General features: G+C 40.3%; 1 protein-coding gene across 5 annotated transcripts in view; it reads right to left on the bottom strand.

The window, feature by feature from the left end:
- The window catches only part of PARP11 (poly(ADP-ribose) polymerase family member 11), a 44488-nt gene extending 30148 nt beyond the window's left edge, over positions 1-14340 (bottom strand). For 2 of the 5 annotated variants that reach the window (XM_045874036.3, XM_045874034.3), the window contains exon 1: positions 14116-14337. Coding sequence is in view for 1 of the 5 variants with exons in the window: in XM_045874034.3 (XP_045729990.1) it covers positions 14116-14133 (18 nt within the window). In the remaining 4 variants the exon portion in view is untranslated. Of the gene's footprint in view, positions 1-14115 lie in introns of all 5 variants that reach the window. The other 3 variants (XM_054507221.2, XM_054507222.2, XM_045874035.3) reach the window with 3 other exon arrangements.
- Positions 14341-15481: the final 1141 nt, after the last annotated feature.

Genomic DNA, 15481 nt, shown 5'->3' with positions numbered 1-15481 from the left:
CATGGAGTAGACAATTAATAAATGCTAGCTGAATGAATTAGTTTAGCCACCATGCCGATTTTCAGTTTTTAATTGGCAGGACTGATACTTCCTGCACACCAGGTTATGAAGAAAAAAGGTAGTATAAAGTGAAAAAGCATTTTGTAAAATTTCAAGTGCAGGGGGTATGTTGGTGGTATCTGTCTGTAATGCCATCTATTCCAAAGACAGTATTTATGGGGCCTGGGAACAATTAATCTGGATCATCAAATAGAAAAGCTATGTGGAAAATGAGTGTAAAGTCAAAATCCCAGTCCATAGGAGAAAAATAAACCAACTTCCAGACTGGTTAAAAGCTTTCTGGTAAGTTTATTGTAGTTAACAAAATATATTACGTTAGTATAATCTTGAGAAAATCATATTTGGTAATGAAAACTTCCTTGTCTCTACAGAAAGAAGATCCAAAGCTTGCTATTAAAAGCTTGAACGCAGGGCGGAACTTGTGGAATGACAGAGTAAGGAGCTCAGTGGACCTTCTCCCCAGCAAAACCACATTCTAATTGGTGAACAGTATTTTAAAGAATAAAAACAAACAAAAAACATATAAAGTCTCTAGAAATTGTCCTAAGGGCATACAGCAAATGGGAGAAACACTTAATCAAGAAAATCTACTAAATCTCAGAACAGGCAAGAGTCTGGCATTTGACTAAGATACAGTCCATTACCCCCATTCCATCAATGCTATGTTACAGAAGATCTACCTCAGTCATGTGCAGAAAAGAAGACAGGAGCTTCCTTTCCCTCCAGCTCCTGGTCCTGGGCTAGTTTCATCCTGGAAGGGGCAGACTGCTAGTGTTTCTCATCTTCTTCAGCCTAGAGGTATGGGTCTATTCTGAGCAGGCAACAGAGGAGACTGACCTCCTGGCTCCTCCACCCAGTCCCAGTTCATTTGGTGGAACTCTACTCCAGGCTCAGTAGGTTAAGAATACTGAGTCCTGATTGCTACCAACCTAGTTGAAGACCAGGGCTGCCAATACCCCTTCTATCTAAAGTGCAGGTATCCCTGTGGGAAAAGTCAGCTCCCACCTCTAGCCCCAAGTGTAGTGGCGCAGGGGTTCTACTGAAGGGAAAAGGCACACCATAAGGACAAAGAGCTCCACATCTCTCTCTGAAGGGACTGACTTTATTTTGAACAGAAAATAGAGAACCTCATACCTAAGAACATTATTGAAAAAAAAAAAAAGGAAATCTTGAGGAAAAACAACCAAGAAGCCCAAAGCCCTAATACAAGCCAAATGGTAGAGAATACAGAAATTTAATACAGAGAACCAGGGATAACCAAGAAAAGCCCTCCTGGAATTACAATTAACCATGAGAGTCAGGAAGGCTGTGTACAAGCACTAGGTTGAATCCACCCAGGAATGATCAGAGCAGGTCATGGGACAAACTTGAAAACATTTCCTAAGCTGCACATGGATGGATCAACACAGGGTGGAAGTCTCACTGGCACAAGGGGCTTAAACACAGCCTCTGACCAAACAGTGAATAACTGTCCTTTCTCCACTAAACCTTACTTTTATTAAAAAAAAATAATAAGTCAGTTATCTATATGTTTGTGGGTCTATTTCTGGAATCTGTTCTGTTCTAATAATCATTTTCTCTATCTTGCTGCCAATACTACACTGTTTTGATGACTGTAGTTTCACACTGAATCTTTAAATCAGGAGTGTTAGTGCTCCAAATTTGTTCTTTTTCAGAATTGCTTGGCTATACTAGGTCCTTTCAATTTTGATTGGGATGGCGTAGTGATCTATTTGGAGATCACTGCCATCTCAACAATATTGAGTATTCCAACCCACAAATGAGGCGTATCTCTTGACTTATTTACGTCTTAACTTTTTTCAGTAATGTTTTCTGGTTTTCAGTGTATAGATCTTGTACATCATTTATGCAAGATTCATGCCTAAGTATTCCATATTTCTGTTATAATTGTAAATGGAATTGCATGTAAATTTCAATTTCTGATTGAATGTTGCTTGTATTTAGAGATACATTATTTTTTGTACATGGATCCTGTATTCAGCAACCTTATTAAACCCTTATTTGTTCTAGATTTTTGGACATTCCATCAGATTTTCTAGGCATATATCTATAAAATAGGCATTTTATAGATAGATATAGATAGCCTCACTTTCTTTTAGCATATAGATGCCTGTTATTTCTTTTTCATGCCTTCTTTTTCTTGCCTTATTGCACTGATTATCATCTCAAGTACAATGTCAAATAAAGAATGGACATCATTTGTTTGTTCCTGGTCTTAGTGAGAAAGTATTCAGTCTTTCACTCTTAAGTCTGATATTAGATATAGGTACTTTGTAGATGCCCCTTATGTCAGGGGCACCCTTGGTCTCATAGGAGAAGGACTCACAGGACTCGGAAGTTGTTCTACTCACGGTTACAGTTTATTATAGTAAAAATATACACAGTGAAATAAGCAAAGGGGAAAAGCGCATGGAGTGACATCCAGAGGAAACCACGCATAAGCTTCCAAGTGTTCCCTCCCAGTGGAGTCACATAGGACACACTTAATTCTTTCAGTAACCATATGTGACCAGTGCAAAATGTTGCCAACCAGGGATGCTCACCTGAGCCTAGGTGTCCAGGGTTTTTACTAGGAGTTAGTCATATAAGTATGTGACTGACCTCAGCTGCTGACATTCCAGACCTCCAGAGAGAAAGCAGGTGTTCACCATAAATCACATTGCCAGTGTAAACTATCTGGATAAACTGGTATAGCATAGCTCAAGATCTCAGGTATGCAAATACACTCATTAGACAAACTATTCTAAGAGCTCAGTTCTCTGGAGCTAGGGAAAGGACAGTCATGGAAACAGGCCTTTCTTGAGAATGTACATGGTTTGAGCACCCTAGGCCTGCTGAGTTAGCCCTTTTCTGTATACCCCTTATCAGGTTGAGCAAGTTCCCTTCTATTCCTAGGTTGCTGAGAGTTTTTATCAGGGATACTAGATTTTGTCAAACGCTTTCCTGCATACATTGAAATGATCATATTGTTTTTCATTTTAGTTTGTTTATATGGTGAATTACTTTGTTGCTGTTCAAATATTAAACCAACCTGCATTTTTAGGATAAACACCATTTTGTAATTATGAATTAACCTTCTTATATGTTAGACTCAATTCACTAAAATTTTGCTTAAAATGTTTGTATCTATGTTCATTAGGGATATTCATCTATAGTTTCTTGTCATGTCTTTGGTTTTGGTATCAGGGTAATGATGGCTTCATAGAACGAGTTGTGAAGTATAACCTTCTCTTCAATTTTCTGAAAGCTTGTGCAGAATTAGTATTGTTTCTTCCTTAAATACTGTTAGAATTTACAGGGAAACCATCTGTGCCTGGAGTTTTCTTTGTGGGTAGGCCTTTTCCATAAATTTAAATTCTTTAACAGATTTGGGATTATTCATGTTATTTCTTCTTGAGGGAACTTCGGTAGTCTGTGTCTTAGGATATGCCCATTTCATCTAAGTGGCCATACTGATTGACATTAAATTGTTCATAACATTCCCTTACTACCCTTTAATGTCTGTAGTGATGTTACCTCTCTCATTGTCAGTAATAATTTGAATTCTTTTTCTCCTGATCTGTCTGGCTGGAGGTTTATCAATTCTACTGATGTTCCTCAAAACAAACAAAAAAACAGCTTCTGCTTTCATTAATTTTTTGGTTTTTGTTTCAGTGATTTCCATTCTAAATTTTATTTCCTTGCCCCTGCTTGAGTTTAATTCGCTCTTCTTTTTCTAGTTTCTTAAGGAGGAAGCTGTAGTCACTAATTTGTGACGTTTCGTTTCCAATATAGGCATCAAAGTAGCCATAACTTTCCCTTTAAGTACTGTTATAGCAACATACCACAAATTTGATATGTTGTCTTCACATTTTCTCTCTTTGATTAATGGGTTAAAGTGTTATTTACTTACCAAATGCTTGCAGGTTTTACAGATCTTTCTTTTACTGAATCCTAATTTAATTCCATTTTGATCAGATAGCATACTGTACATGACTTGAATTCTTTTAAATGTACTAAGACTTGTTTTACAGCCCAGAATATGGTCTATCACGTGAAATGTTCCCCATGTAGTTGAAAAAAAAAATTGTATTCAACTGTTGTTAAGTGTAATGGTCTATAAATGTGAATTAGATCAAGTTGGTTGATAGTGTTGTTCGAGTCCTCTGTATCCTTGCTCATGTGTACCTACTTATTCTAGCAATTACTGAGAGAGGAGTATTAAAATCTCCAACTAGAATGGGATTGATTTGTCTATTTCCCTTTACAGTTCCATTAATTTTGCTTTATGTATTTTGAAGCTCTATTATCAGGTATATAAATGTTTAGGATTGTTACTGATTAACTGAACTCTTTAGCATAGGAAATGACATTCTTTATCCCTGATAATATCATTAATCTGAAATCTAATATACCACTCAAGCTTTCTCTTGACTGGTGTCAGCACCATAGCTCTCCTTCCATTTAGTTTTATCCTGTTTGTGTCTTTATATTCGAAGTGTGTTTCTTGTAGACAACTTAGAGTCAGGTCTTAGTTTTTACTCTAATCTGATAATCTGTGTTCCAATTGATATGCATGCAGCATTTACTTTGGTATGATTATTGATATAGTTAGGTTTAAGTTTATCATCTTGTTATTTGCTTTTGTTCCATCTGTTCTTTGTTCCCCTTTTCATCTTTTTCAATCTTCTTTTAGATTGAGTACTTTTAGGATTCCATTTTATCTCCTTTGGTGGATTAAGTATAATTCTTTGTCTACACACACCATTTTCATTGCCTCACTTTCCATTCACTCTAAAATCCACTCTAATTTAGTTTTTCTAGCTTCTGGCCCAGTATCTTCCACCACCATCACAAACAAGCAAACAAACAAGAAACAGCACTTGCTAGGACTTCCAATGAGCTTCAATGTTGCTAAATCCTATGCTCTTTTATCAGTTCTCATCTTACTTGACCACTCAGTAACATTCCACAGTTTACCCTTTTCTTGATTTCCATGAAATCATACTCTCTAGACTGTCTTGAATTTTTGGCCACAAGTTCTTGATCTCCTTTGTACCTTAATTTCTATGTAGCCTGTAACTTTTAGGCTCTGTGGGCTCAGTCCTAGCCCCTTTTCTTGTTTTTCTCAGCATCTTCGAAACATGGTCCTCAAGAATTATGAAGTAGTTCACAGGCATTTTCAGAGGAGAAATTAAAGAAATTTGTTCATATATATTTTGTAAAGTTGAAATTTAAGAGTAATAATGATTTTCATGAAAATTTAATTTCTTTAAAGTTACCAACCATGTCATTATGTTCAGTCTATGCTGATCAGTTCGTATCAGCTAGTGTTCAGCAAATATGGTGGTGTAAAACCAAGTAAACTTTCACATCATTTTAAAACAAAGCCTCAAATCAATTTACTTTGTTGATAAGGTAGAGAAGAGACCAAGAATAAAGAGGCATTCCTCAGCTAAAACAGGTAAAGGTCTTGATATCGTTGAGAAACTGTCAGTCCAAATTTAATGCCCAACCAAATTGTAAAAAGAAACAAGCTATTGACAAAATTTCTTTATTAAATGACTCTATTGGAAGTCACAGAGTATCAATGGTACATGTTATGAGAGAGCAATTATTATCACATGAGTGTTTCAGCATATACTTTGTTTTAAAACTGAACAAACTACTTGTAGAGAAAACATAAATCGGTTCTTATAGCATATATACTCTGTAATGAGGCAGAAGTACTCAACAACTTTTTGTTCTGCTTATCAGTGAAAACTCACAGCACAAAGACAGTTTTCATTTAGACGATGATGCTTCTGTGAGCTGTGACATGGGCTGGAAAAGGTGCAACCCACTCAAAACTGACAGACCACGAACCATACAAACAGCAAGAAAAGGTATTGCTGCATCACTAAAAGGCGTTTTAAACACATGGAACAATTAGAAAGAAGTAAACAATATGCCTCCTGATTGTAATTGAATGTTGAAGAAAACAATGAAAATTAAGTATCAGCAAATCTTGACAACTCAGTATGTGCTCTCGAATGTGTGGAAATGGCAGTGTTTGCAAAATCACCCTTCTACTTGAGTTTAAAGGGTATCAAGGAAAAAAGTGCTGACAAGAGTTTCCAAAAGGACAGATGAGATAAAAATATTTCTTTATGATGCTGATAATACTAATAGCCATTCTTGATTCCCAGAGGCCTGCTTAAGTGTATAATAGCTAAAATACACTCGGCATCTGAAATAACCTAAACCTACTATTTCAAGGCCAGAATTCCCAATTTTTAATGAGGAGAACAAGGTACCAGATTTTTCAGTCACGAAACTATGCTACAAATGGTTCGATTGCTAGGGTGTGATTCCTTCCCAGAATCTGATGGCTTTCTTCACTCATCAGAGAGTGAGACTGATTTTATTATTGTGGATATATAAAGAACACATCCAAATGTTACAACATAACTCGAACAGATACTTTCCAGAGACTGAAGTAATCAAAGAATGACTAAGAATACATTTGCTCCTATCTTCCAAATGTTCAGGCTGGTTGAAACATTTGCTCCTACAGTTACTTAATCTTTTAAGTGTGTCAATTTGGCAACTGACTGGACACTAGGAATAGTCTTCAGGGAGAAATCTTCTCATACTTTCTCAATATGTGTTTGATCTTGGCATTCTAAAACATCTGACAGAGCCAGCAAACACCAGTTGCAAATCCTGACAATCTATAATTATAACATGGAATTTCCTAATTTAGTAGAAATACAGGGTAAAAAAAAAAAAAAAAAAAAAAAAAAAAAGTCAGGGATGCCTGGGTGGCTCAGTCAGTTAAGCGTCTGCCTTCAGCTCAGGTCATGATCCCGGGGTTCTGGGATCAAGCCCCGCATCGGGCTCCTTGCTCAGTGGGGAGCCTGCTTCTCCCTCTCCCTCTGCCCGCCGCTCCCCCTGGTTGGGCTCGCTCTCTTTCTGTCAAATAAATAAATATATAATCTTAAAAAAAAAAAATCAGTGTCTGGATCTAACCTACATCTCAAGCTATCTTTCAACAAGTTAGATCAAAAACTAATGATGTATTGTATGGTGACCTAACATAACATAATAAAATAAAGTAAAAATAAATAAATAACAAGTTAGATACATACTTTGTAAGAGGCTGCAAAACTATCTTTTTTCTATAATAAAAACATTAATTTTTTAAATACTACTTTCTTGTTTAAGATTGGTGATCTGCAACGATACTAAAAGTTTGAGAAACACTGTCCTAGGGGTCTCACTTACTGTCATGATTTTAAAAGCCAAAGACTTTAAAAGACTAAGCCCAAAACTGCCACTTCTAACCCACTCTCCAGACCCACCTACCAATTGCCTCTTTGGCTTTATTGCTTGAACGCTTCATAAGCACATTAAACCTGTAACAGGCCCAAAGCCAAACTCTTGGTCTCGGCCATATCTTCCCCTTTCCCAATCTCCCCATCTTAGTGAAAATATTTCATTCCTCCAGCTGCCTGTGCCAGAAACCTAGCACTCTTCATCCAAAGCGCAGCCTGGACGGATCCACCTATGTGTCTCTCTCCCTGCTATCACCAATTTAGCCCAGATCACCTTCATCCTCGCCATGGACTACACTATAGCTCCCTAAGTGGTCTTACAATGGCCTTTCCGATGGCCCTCGATATTAGTTTTCAGTTGCTGCTGGAACAAATTACCACAAACTTAGTGGCTTAAAGCAACACAAATTTATTATCTTACACCTCTGTTGAAGTCTGACATGGAACTCACTAGGCTAAAATCACCATGGGCTTGATTCCCTTCTGGAGGCTGTAATGGGGAATCTGTTTTGTTGGCCTTTCCAGCTTTTAAAAGTTACCCACATTTCTTGCCTTGTAGCCCCCTTACTTAATCTTCCAAAGCCAGCAATGTCGACTATTCTTCCACAACAACACCTTTCTCTGACTCACTTTTGTCTCCTTCTTCCGCTTTTAAGGATGCCTGTGATTACACTGGGCCACCTGGATAATCCAAAGTAATCAATCTCCCAATCACAAAGTTAGCTGATTAGGATCTTTTTTTTTTTTTTCAGATTTTATTTATTTATTCATGAGAGACAGAGAGAGAGAGAGAGAGAGAGAGAGAGAGAAGCAGAGGGAGAAACAGGCTCCCAAGGAGCAGGGAGCCCGATGCGGGACTCGATCCCAGGACCCTGGGATCATGACCTGAGCCGAAGGCAGACGCTTAACCATCTGAGCCACCCAGGCGCCCGCTGATTAAGATCTTAATTCCCCTTTGCTATGTAACCTAACATATTCACAGTGTCCGGGAATTAGGATGTGGGTATCTTTGGGAGGCCATTATTTCACACTTCCTAATACATAACTCATTTTCCATACAGCAGCCAGACTGATCTTTTTAAAAACACAGATACGTTCCTTCCCCTTCCTATATAAAATCCTCTAATGGCTTCCCACTCCTCTAAGGATGATGTTCAAAATCCTAAACATGTGCCACAGAGCCGTGCTTGGCTAGTTCCTGCCTACCTCCTGGCCTCATGTTCTGGTTCACTGGGTTCCAGCCACACACTGCTTCTCTCTGCCTCAAACACCAAGCTCCTTTCTGCCTCAGGATCTCTGCCCACACTGTTTCTGCTGTCTAAAGAGCCCTCCTTGCCCCCCATCCAACTTTACCTGGCTAACTCTTGCTCAGTCCTTCAAATCGCTGTAAAAGTGGCTTTCAGAGAGGAGACTTAACCTATGTCCCAGTCTAATATTAACTCCCCCTATTATACATTGTCATTGTTCTTGTTTTCTTTTAGAGCTTTGGCTGCAATTGCAGTTAAATGTTATTTGTATAATTATTGGCTTACTGTCTGCCTCCCTGCACTAGACTGCAAGCTCCTAAGGGCTGGGACCTGGTCTGTTTTATTCACCATTGTAAACGCTGAGGCTTAGAACTGATTGGCTTATCATAGGTGCTCAATATACAGATGAGTGCCATCAGATACTATTTCAAAAGCAGATCCGACTCTTAGAGGGTGAGTTGTATAAGCCACAGACCTCAACATTTTGCGTATTTCAGACCAGGTGGGTCATACTTAGCATTTCACCTCACTCCATCCTTCAAACCTGTTACAAAAGTCTGCCTCCGGCCTGTATCACAAACTCCGATACTCCAGAAACCATTAGACTCACTCCCTCGGCCCTGTGCTGCATCTGCTGTACCCATCCTGGGGAGGCCACAGCATTTCCCTACTGCTGTTCATGTGCTGCACCACTAGAAAAAAGTTCTAAAATCATGGGAGTTGGGTGTCGCACAAAGGGTGTGATTTTCTGCAGCTCAAGAATTCTTCTTTTTCTCTGACTCCCTGTATCTTTCCTCACAGGTCCTTCTCTACCCACTTTTAAGTCTTGTATGTTAAGGCAGACTGGAAAGAGTATGTGTTCTGGAGCCAGAAAGTCCTAGATTTAAAACCCGGCTCTGTCCTTATTCTGAAAGGTCACCAAACTTTGAGACCTAGTATCATCCTTGAAAAAGGGAGACTAATCATTTATTAATTCCTACCTCCCACAGGTATCAGATAACCTCAGTGTGGGCACGCTTTGTTGAGTGCCGCCTCAGCCACCAAACCCTGGCACATCACACTACTCACAAGCTTAACTCAATCTACTACTGGCACAATTAGAAAGAATGCCAAGACACAGGTATCAGTATATGAACCCATGACTGTATGTGGATCTAGGAACACCTCTTCATAGACACTACGTTCGCTGTAGAATTTTCATTTCCAGAAATGAATCCTATCTCCATCCTCCCCCAAGCCTGAGGGACGCTGCCTGACTCAGAAGAGATATTACACTCATGTTAGATACCACCACGCACAACCCCTCCATCCTCATTCTCTGAAAATGCCCATCCTGAGACTTGACTCATCAGATATGCACTTTTTCCATTTCACTCCTTTATCCAAACTGTACTTGCCAATCTCTTTCACCTTTGGGGTCTGTGGTCATTTTGCTCCTTTGCCCTTCCCAAAGAACCACCTCTATAACTTCAACACCTAGCTCAAATGTAACTTATGTTAGTGAACCTAGTCCCCCAATATCCTCTGGTATCACTTCCACTCCCCAAACTATGTTGCCAGACCCCTGAGGGGCAGACTCTGACTTGATCCGTATTTGTAATGCCCCTCCCTAGTGCCTAGAATGTTTTATATGTGGTAGATACTTAGTAACTATTTGTTGAGTGGGTGAAATAATCAATGATTGGGTTCTCTGGCAGTCCAGTTTTGACATACCAACTTGGAACTGTCAGAGAGACAACCAGTAGAGGTGTCCATCACCTGGCTCAGGAATAGGGTCAGGACTGAAAAGGTACATTTGGCAGGCATATTCACTACAGTAGTATCTGAAGCCTTGGAGCTCACCAAAAAAAGGATGTGTTGAGAAAAAACAAAGGTTAACAGTAGAACATTTCAGGGATAGAAGGAAGTGCAGTTAAAATTATGATTCAAAGACAAATCATAAAAAGAAGAAATCCAAAGCAGTAGAGACCCAGGAAAATAAAAAAAGAGTCCTAAAAAACACCTCTAGTGCATTAATGTTGCAGAAAGACAGAAGAGGTTGGAGGCATAAAAGTCACTACTGATGTGTTGATTCAAAAGTCCTTGGTGACCTCCTAGCAAGTGAGGTGTTAGGGGCAGAGGTGAGGCTGGAGGAGTAGAGGTATGAATAAGAATGACAAAAAGTATAAGACTATTCTTTCAAGAAGCGTGACAGAAAAAGGAGAGAGAAGAATCATAGTGCCAAGTGAGTCTGGAAGCAGCTGTGAATGTAAAATAACAGAGAAAAAGATGGCTCAGCAGGTAAAGCACTGCACCAATACACAACGTTATCACTGCTGTCGCCCAGCAACAGGACACGGGTACTCATATAATTCTGCTGCATACTCACCTGCGTGGTCCTGAGAAAATCATTTTTCCCCTCCCTTAGCTAACTCATCAGATTCTTTGAATAATATGAATTCATATGTGGGAAGGAATTATGGGAGACTTTATCACTGAAAGCAAGGTCTTAATACTGTAACACATGGGTTTGTAATCTTACAGATGTTTGTCATTTTTCAGTTTCCTTCATCAGTGCGAGAAAAGGAAACTGAAACTCCCTCATATGTAACAGTGATTACTTACTCGCAGCAAAGAGGAATAAGACGATGACACAGAGGACAGAGAAAGGCAGGATAAAGTCACGGTATGGAGAGTCAAAGCAGTGATGGCAACCCCTTCAATTCCTTTCTACAGACTTTGCCATTTTTCTAAACTGGGGGAAATTAGTCAAGGGCTACCTCCCCCAGGTGGATGGCGAACTGCCAAAAGCTCATACCAGAACTGAGTGAGCCTGCTCCTTCTGTCAATCAGATCTGCCTTGGCAGGGACATTATGCTTACCTCAAGGTGCCTAGTCAGTGAAAGGCTTGAGTAGATATCACTGACCTCATGACTGTCTTGAAAGATAAAATAAAATTTTGTACTGAGACAAAGCCTATAACTCCTTGGTTATTCTGTTTTAGGTTTCTCCCCCAAGGAAATGTTGCAAGCTCAGTGCTGATTTTCCACACTCAAACCATGTCATGGGGACTTTTCACTTGGAAGGGGCAGCTGCTTCTGAGTATTACCATGGCCATCAGTGTAACATTTTCTCAAAGCCACTTGTGAGTAGAATACAGTATCATACAGAAGGTATATTTGCAATAGGAGGTATGTCCGCGGCTCATAGGTGGTACATTAAGGCCATAGATGCTATCAAAAATATACAGGGAGAAACTAGGCAGAAGACCTCAATTAGAGCAGTTCACAGTGGCCTTGCTTCACAAAGTAGAATTTATGATCTCATTCAATGGTAAGAAATGGCAAATAGTAATTTCAATTGATGGGTAATGCAAAAGTCATCTGCATTTATCTTTAGGATACATTGTAGTTTTTTGTTGTTTTTTTAAATTTCCAATGTGTTTGGCTTAGGGTAACATTAAAATTAATTTTCATCCCATGAGTACAGCTGGACAAACTGTCCAGATGCTGCTTCTATTACTATAAACTAACAAATTACTAGAGAAACACACATACAGAATGTTGACTGTATTTTTAAAAACTAAACTGTCCTTATTGACAGAATTCATATGTTCATAGGAAGGAAACCAGTATCAGTAAGAAAACAGAGTAGCATTAAGACATACTAGGGTAGCACAATAGGGGCTGAAAGAAGAACGTGGGATTATATGTGGAAGGTTCGCCACTATTAACAAAGGTCAGTCTGCTCTGGTGAAATCATGCAAAATCGTTAGGGTGATGTCAGAAGAAACAGCATACAAAGAAATGTATAATGAGAAAGAAATGAGATAATGCTATATAACAAAACAAATTTATAAGACATTCACTAATGTCTTTATAATCCTTACAAACATACAAATGATCCAATAGCAATTGCTAATGTATATGTGATGGAGGAGGGAGAATGAACAGTAGGAGCAAAGGACTCCCTCTAGTACTAAATCCAGTCACCTTTGCTAATTCAACAGATATTTACTGAGTGCCTACTAAGTGCCAGGCTCTGTTCTCTGCCCTGAAGATACCGAAATAAACAAAACAGACAAAAATCCCTGCCCACAGGGAGCTTACAATATAATGAAGAATTTGAAACATGTGACTTCGAGCAAGACATACCTAGATGACTAAAAAGTTTGTTATGGAGAAACCAAGACGAAAAGGACTGCTAATAAAAACTGAAGACACAGACGCCAGATGCACACATACACATACACACATATATGTATAATGGCAGAAAATGAAAACTGTTGATGACAGATCGTGAAACTGAATACAAACGCAGAGAGCACATTCTCATAATTCTAAATTATTTTTGCTAAAATCAAATCCCAGCAATTACTTTCCTGTGATGTGGGCTGATATTGCAGGGTTATATGTATGACCCCCCCCCCCCCAAAAAAAAGATCTTAGATGACGACCAGTAACATGAAGGACTGGGATGCAACCACAATGTGCAACCAACAAATGCAGACCAACAGACTAGTTTCTACTGGATAAAAACTTAAAAACATAACAGAATTAACTGATAAACACTCCAACTCATCTAGAAATATATTCCAGAAATGGAAAAAAAAAAAAGTGTTGATTACAGCAAAAGAGTATTGCAAGTATGAAAGCGGGGTTGTAAGTAAATTTGGGCAGTTATCTCGGCACACGCGGTAATTTCATTCAGTCCAACAATTTGCTGAAACGGGATTCTGCCATTTCCTGAGTCAACTCCTAAGGTGTACATTTGCCATGTTACTAGGCGATTTCAACTCTAACAAGAGATGAATGGAATACTCTGGGCAAACGGATTCCACTCTTTGAGAGCTGCACATTAAAGAAATGTATAAAAGCAAAGCAGACCAAAATACACGCAGACAGAATGCAAACACCGGAGTCAGACAAGAAGGAGGGAGACAAGACTTGCAGTTGAAAAGTTCCAGGTCATCAGTTCTGTCCACTGGAAAAAAAAAAAAATCTAAGAACTTCACCATCTAGACGCTTAGAACATACACTCGGTCCCCCCAAGTTTGAAATGACTGCCCACCAAGAAGGGAAAAAGGAGCACTGATGGTTCCTCTTAGGCCCTTTCTAGACACGGGGGTCGAATCCCCTCGCTTTAGATGGATGGGACTGGCAGGTACACCCGAGGCAAAGGCAGAGGAACAGGTCCAAAGCCCCGGAACTCCGATTAGGAAGCAAAACACAAAGTTTAAAAAGACGGTGGGGGGAGGGGGAGGCGGAGAAACCACAGCAAGTCAAATAAATAACTGTAACAGAAAGTAATAATGCGTTGGAAAACCCACGGAGCTATCTCCACCGCTCAAAAGCCAGAAACTATAGAAGCCCCAAGGGCCAGGGTCTTCGGGGTCCCGGAACTCAGCACCCAGCCCGAAGCGGGTGAGGGGGAGCAGTTCCCAGGAACCCCCTCCCGCCCCTCTCCCCTGAACCCCGCCCACTGGGTCCGCCCCGTCCCGCCCGGCTACTCACCGGATTCGCTTCCCACATAACGGTGGCGAAATCGAGCGGAGAGAGCCTGGGGGAAGGGGCTAGCCGCGGGGCCGGGGTGCTGGGTTTTTTCCGAGGGTCCCCCGGAGCGAAGGGATGGAGAGGCAACCTTTATGTAGGCCTTCCTTCTACCCCGCCCTGTCACAAGCCAGCGTCTTCGGACCACCGACCCTTCCGACTTCCGCCCGAAGCCGGCCAACCAGCGCTGGCCCCGCCCCGCCCCCGGAAGCTCGTCCCGCCCCAGCCGGTCCCTTCCGGGCTGGTGGGCGGGTCGTGGTGGGCGGGGCTTGCGAGTATCTACCTTGTGAGCGGGTTTAAAGGGCTTCTCCTCCGATCACCTTTCCAGTGCTATGTCCCCAGCGCAGTGTCCCCGCCAAGTGACCCTCAAGCCGCGGCTGGTTGTAGTTCGTATGGTGTTTATTGATCACTATATAGTGAGTGTAGTGGCCAAGAGTCAGGCCTGGGAATTAATCCCAGCGGGACAACGGCTTTGGGGACAAATTTCACTCACTTTCAGTTTCCCCGTCTTCAGAATGGAGAGAATAATAGCATTTACCTCAGGGTGTAGTGAGATCATTTAAAACGCCAACCACAGTATTTGGCATGCAGTAAGAGCTCAATAAGCGACAGTTATTTCCCAGACACCGTGCTAGGCTCTGGAACGCTAGACCCATATGCAGTCCATGCCCTCACGGAGCTTAGAGTCTAGGGGGAAAAAAACCCAAAAAGTAAGTAATTTGATAAATAAAAAAGTGTAGTATGGTTTGTAGGTAGTGTGGCAAGTACAGGGTTCAATGAGAGCATGCTTACCTAGGGATAGGGTTTCTGCTTTCCCTTCTCCCCCCAACAGAGTTTAAGCTAAGACCTCAAGGATGTACTATTGAAGTTACCTGGATAAAGAGCTCTTAAGAAACGGGGAGAATCTTCTAGGCGAAAAAATAGAATCTACCCAGGGAAAAGGAAAAAGAAACAGCTTGTCATATTTCCTTCTGGGCTTTTCCATAGCTCCACACATTAAAAAAAAAAAAAAATCAAAGAATACCTACAGATATAGAACGTGATTCTTTCACTTAATATCATGTGGATAGCCTTCATTCCAATATATATAAATCTATTCCATCATTTTGAAGCAGACTCATGGCATTCCGAGGTTTGTATGTATATCTCTCTCACACACACTTTTGAAATAATCCATTGTGACAGTCATGTAAGTGGTTTCCAATTTTTTACTATTCTAAAAAGTGCAGCAATAAACATTCTTGTACAGACGTTTCTGTACATTTGTCCATTTACTTCGTTGGAATTAGTTCTTATAAATGGAATTGTTTAGGGGTGCCTGGGTGGCTCA

The sequence above is a fragment of the Mirounga angustirostris genome, unplaced genomic scaffold (assembly GCF_029215605.1).
Source record: "Mirounga angustirostris isolate CCGP_5_RB_7025 unplaced genomic scaffold, mMirAng1.0.hap1 SCAF_5, whole genome shotgun sequence".
Classification (NCBI taxonomy): Eukaryota; Metazoa; Chordata; class Mammalia; order Carnivora; family Phocidae; genus Mirounga; species Mirounga angustirostris.
The sequence above is the reverse complement of the archived record's forward strand: the minus strand, read 5'-3'. Positions and strand labels throughout refer to the sequence as shown.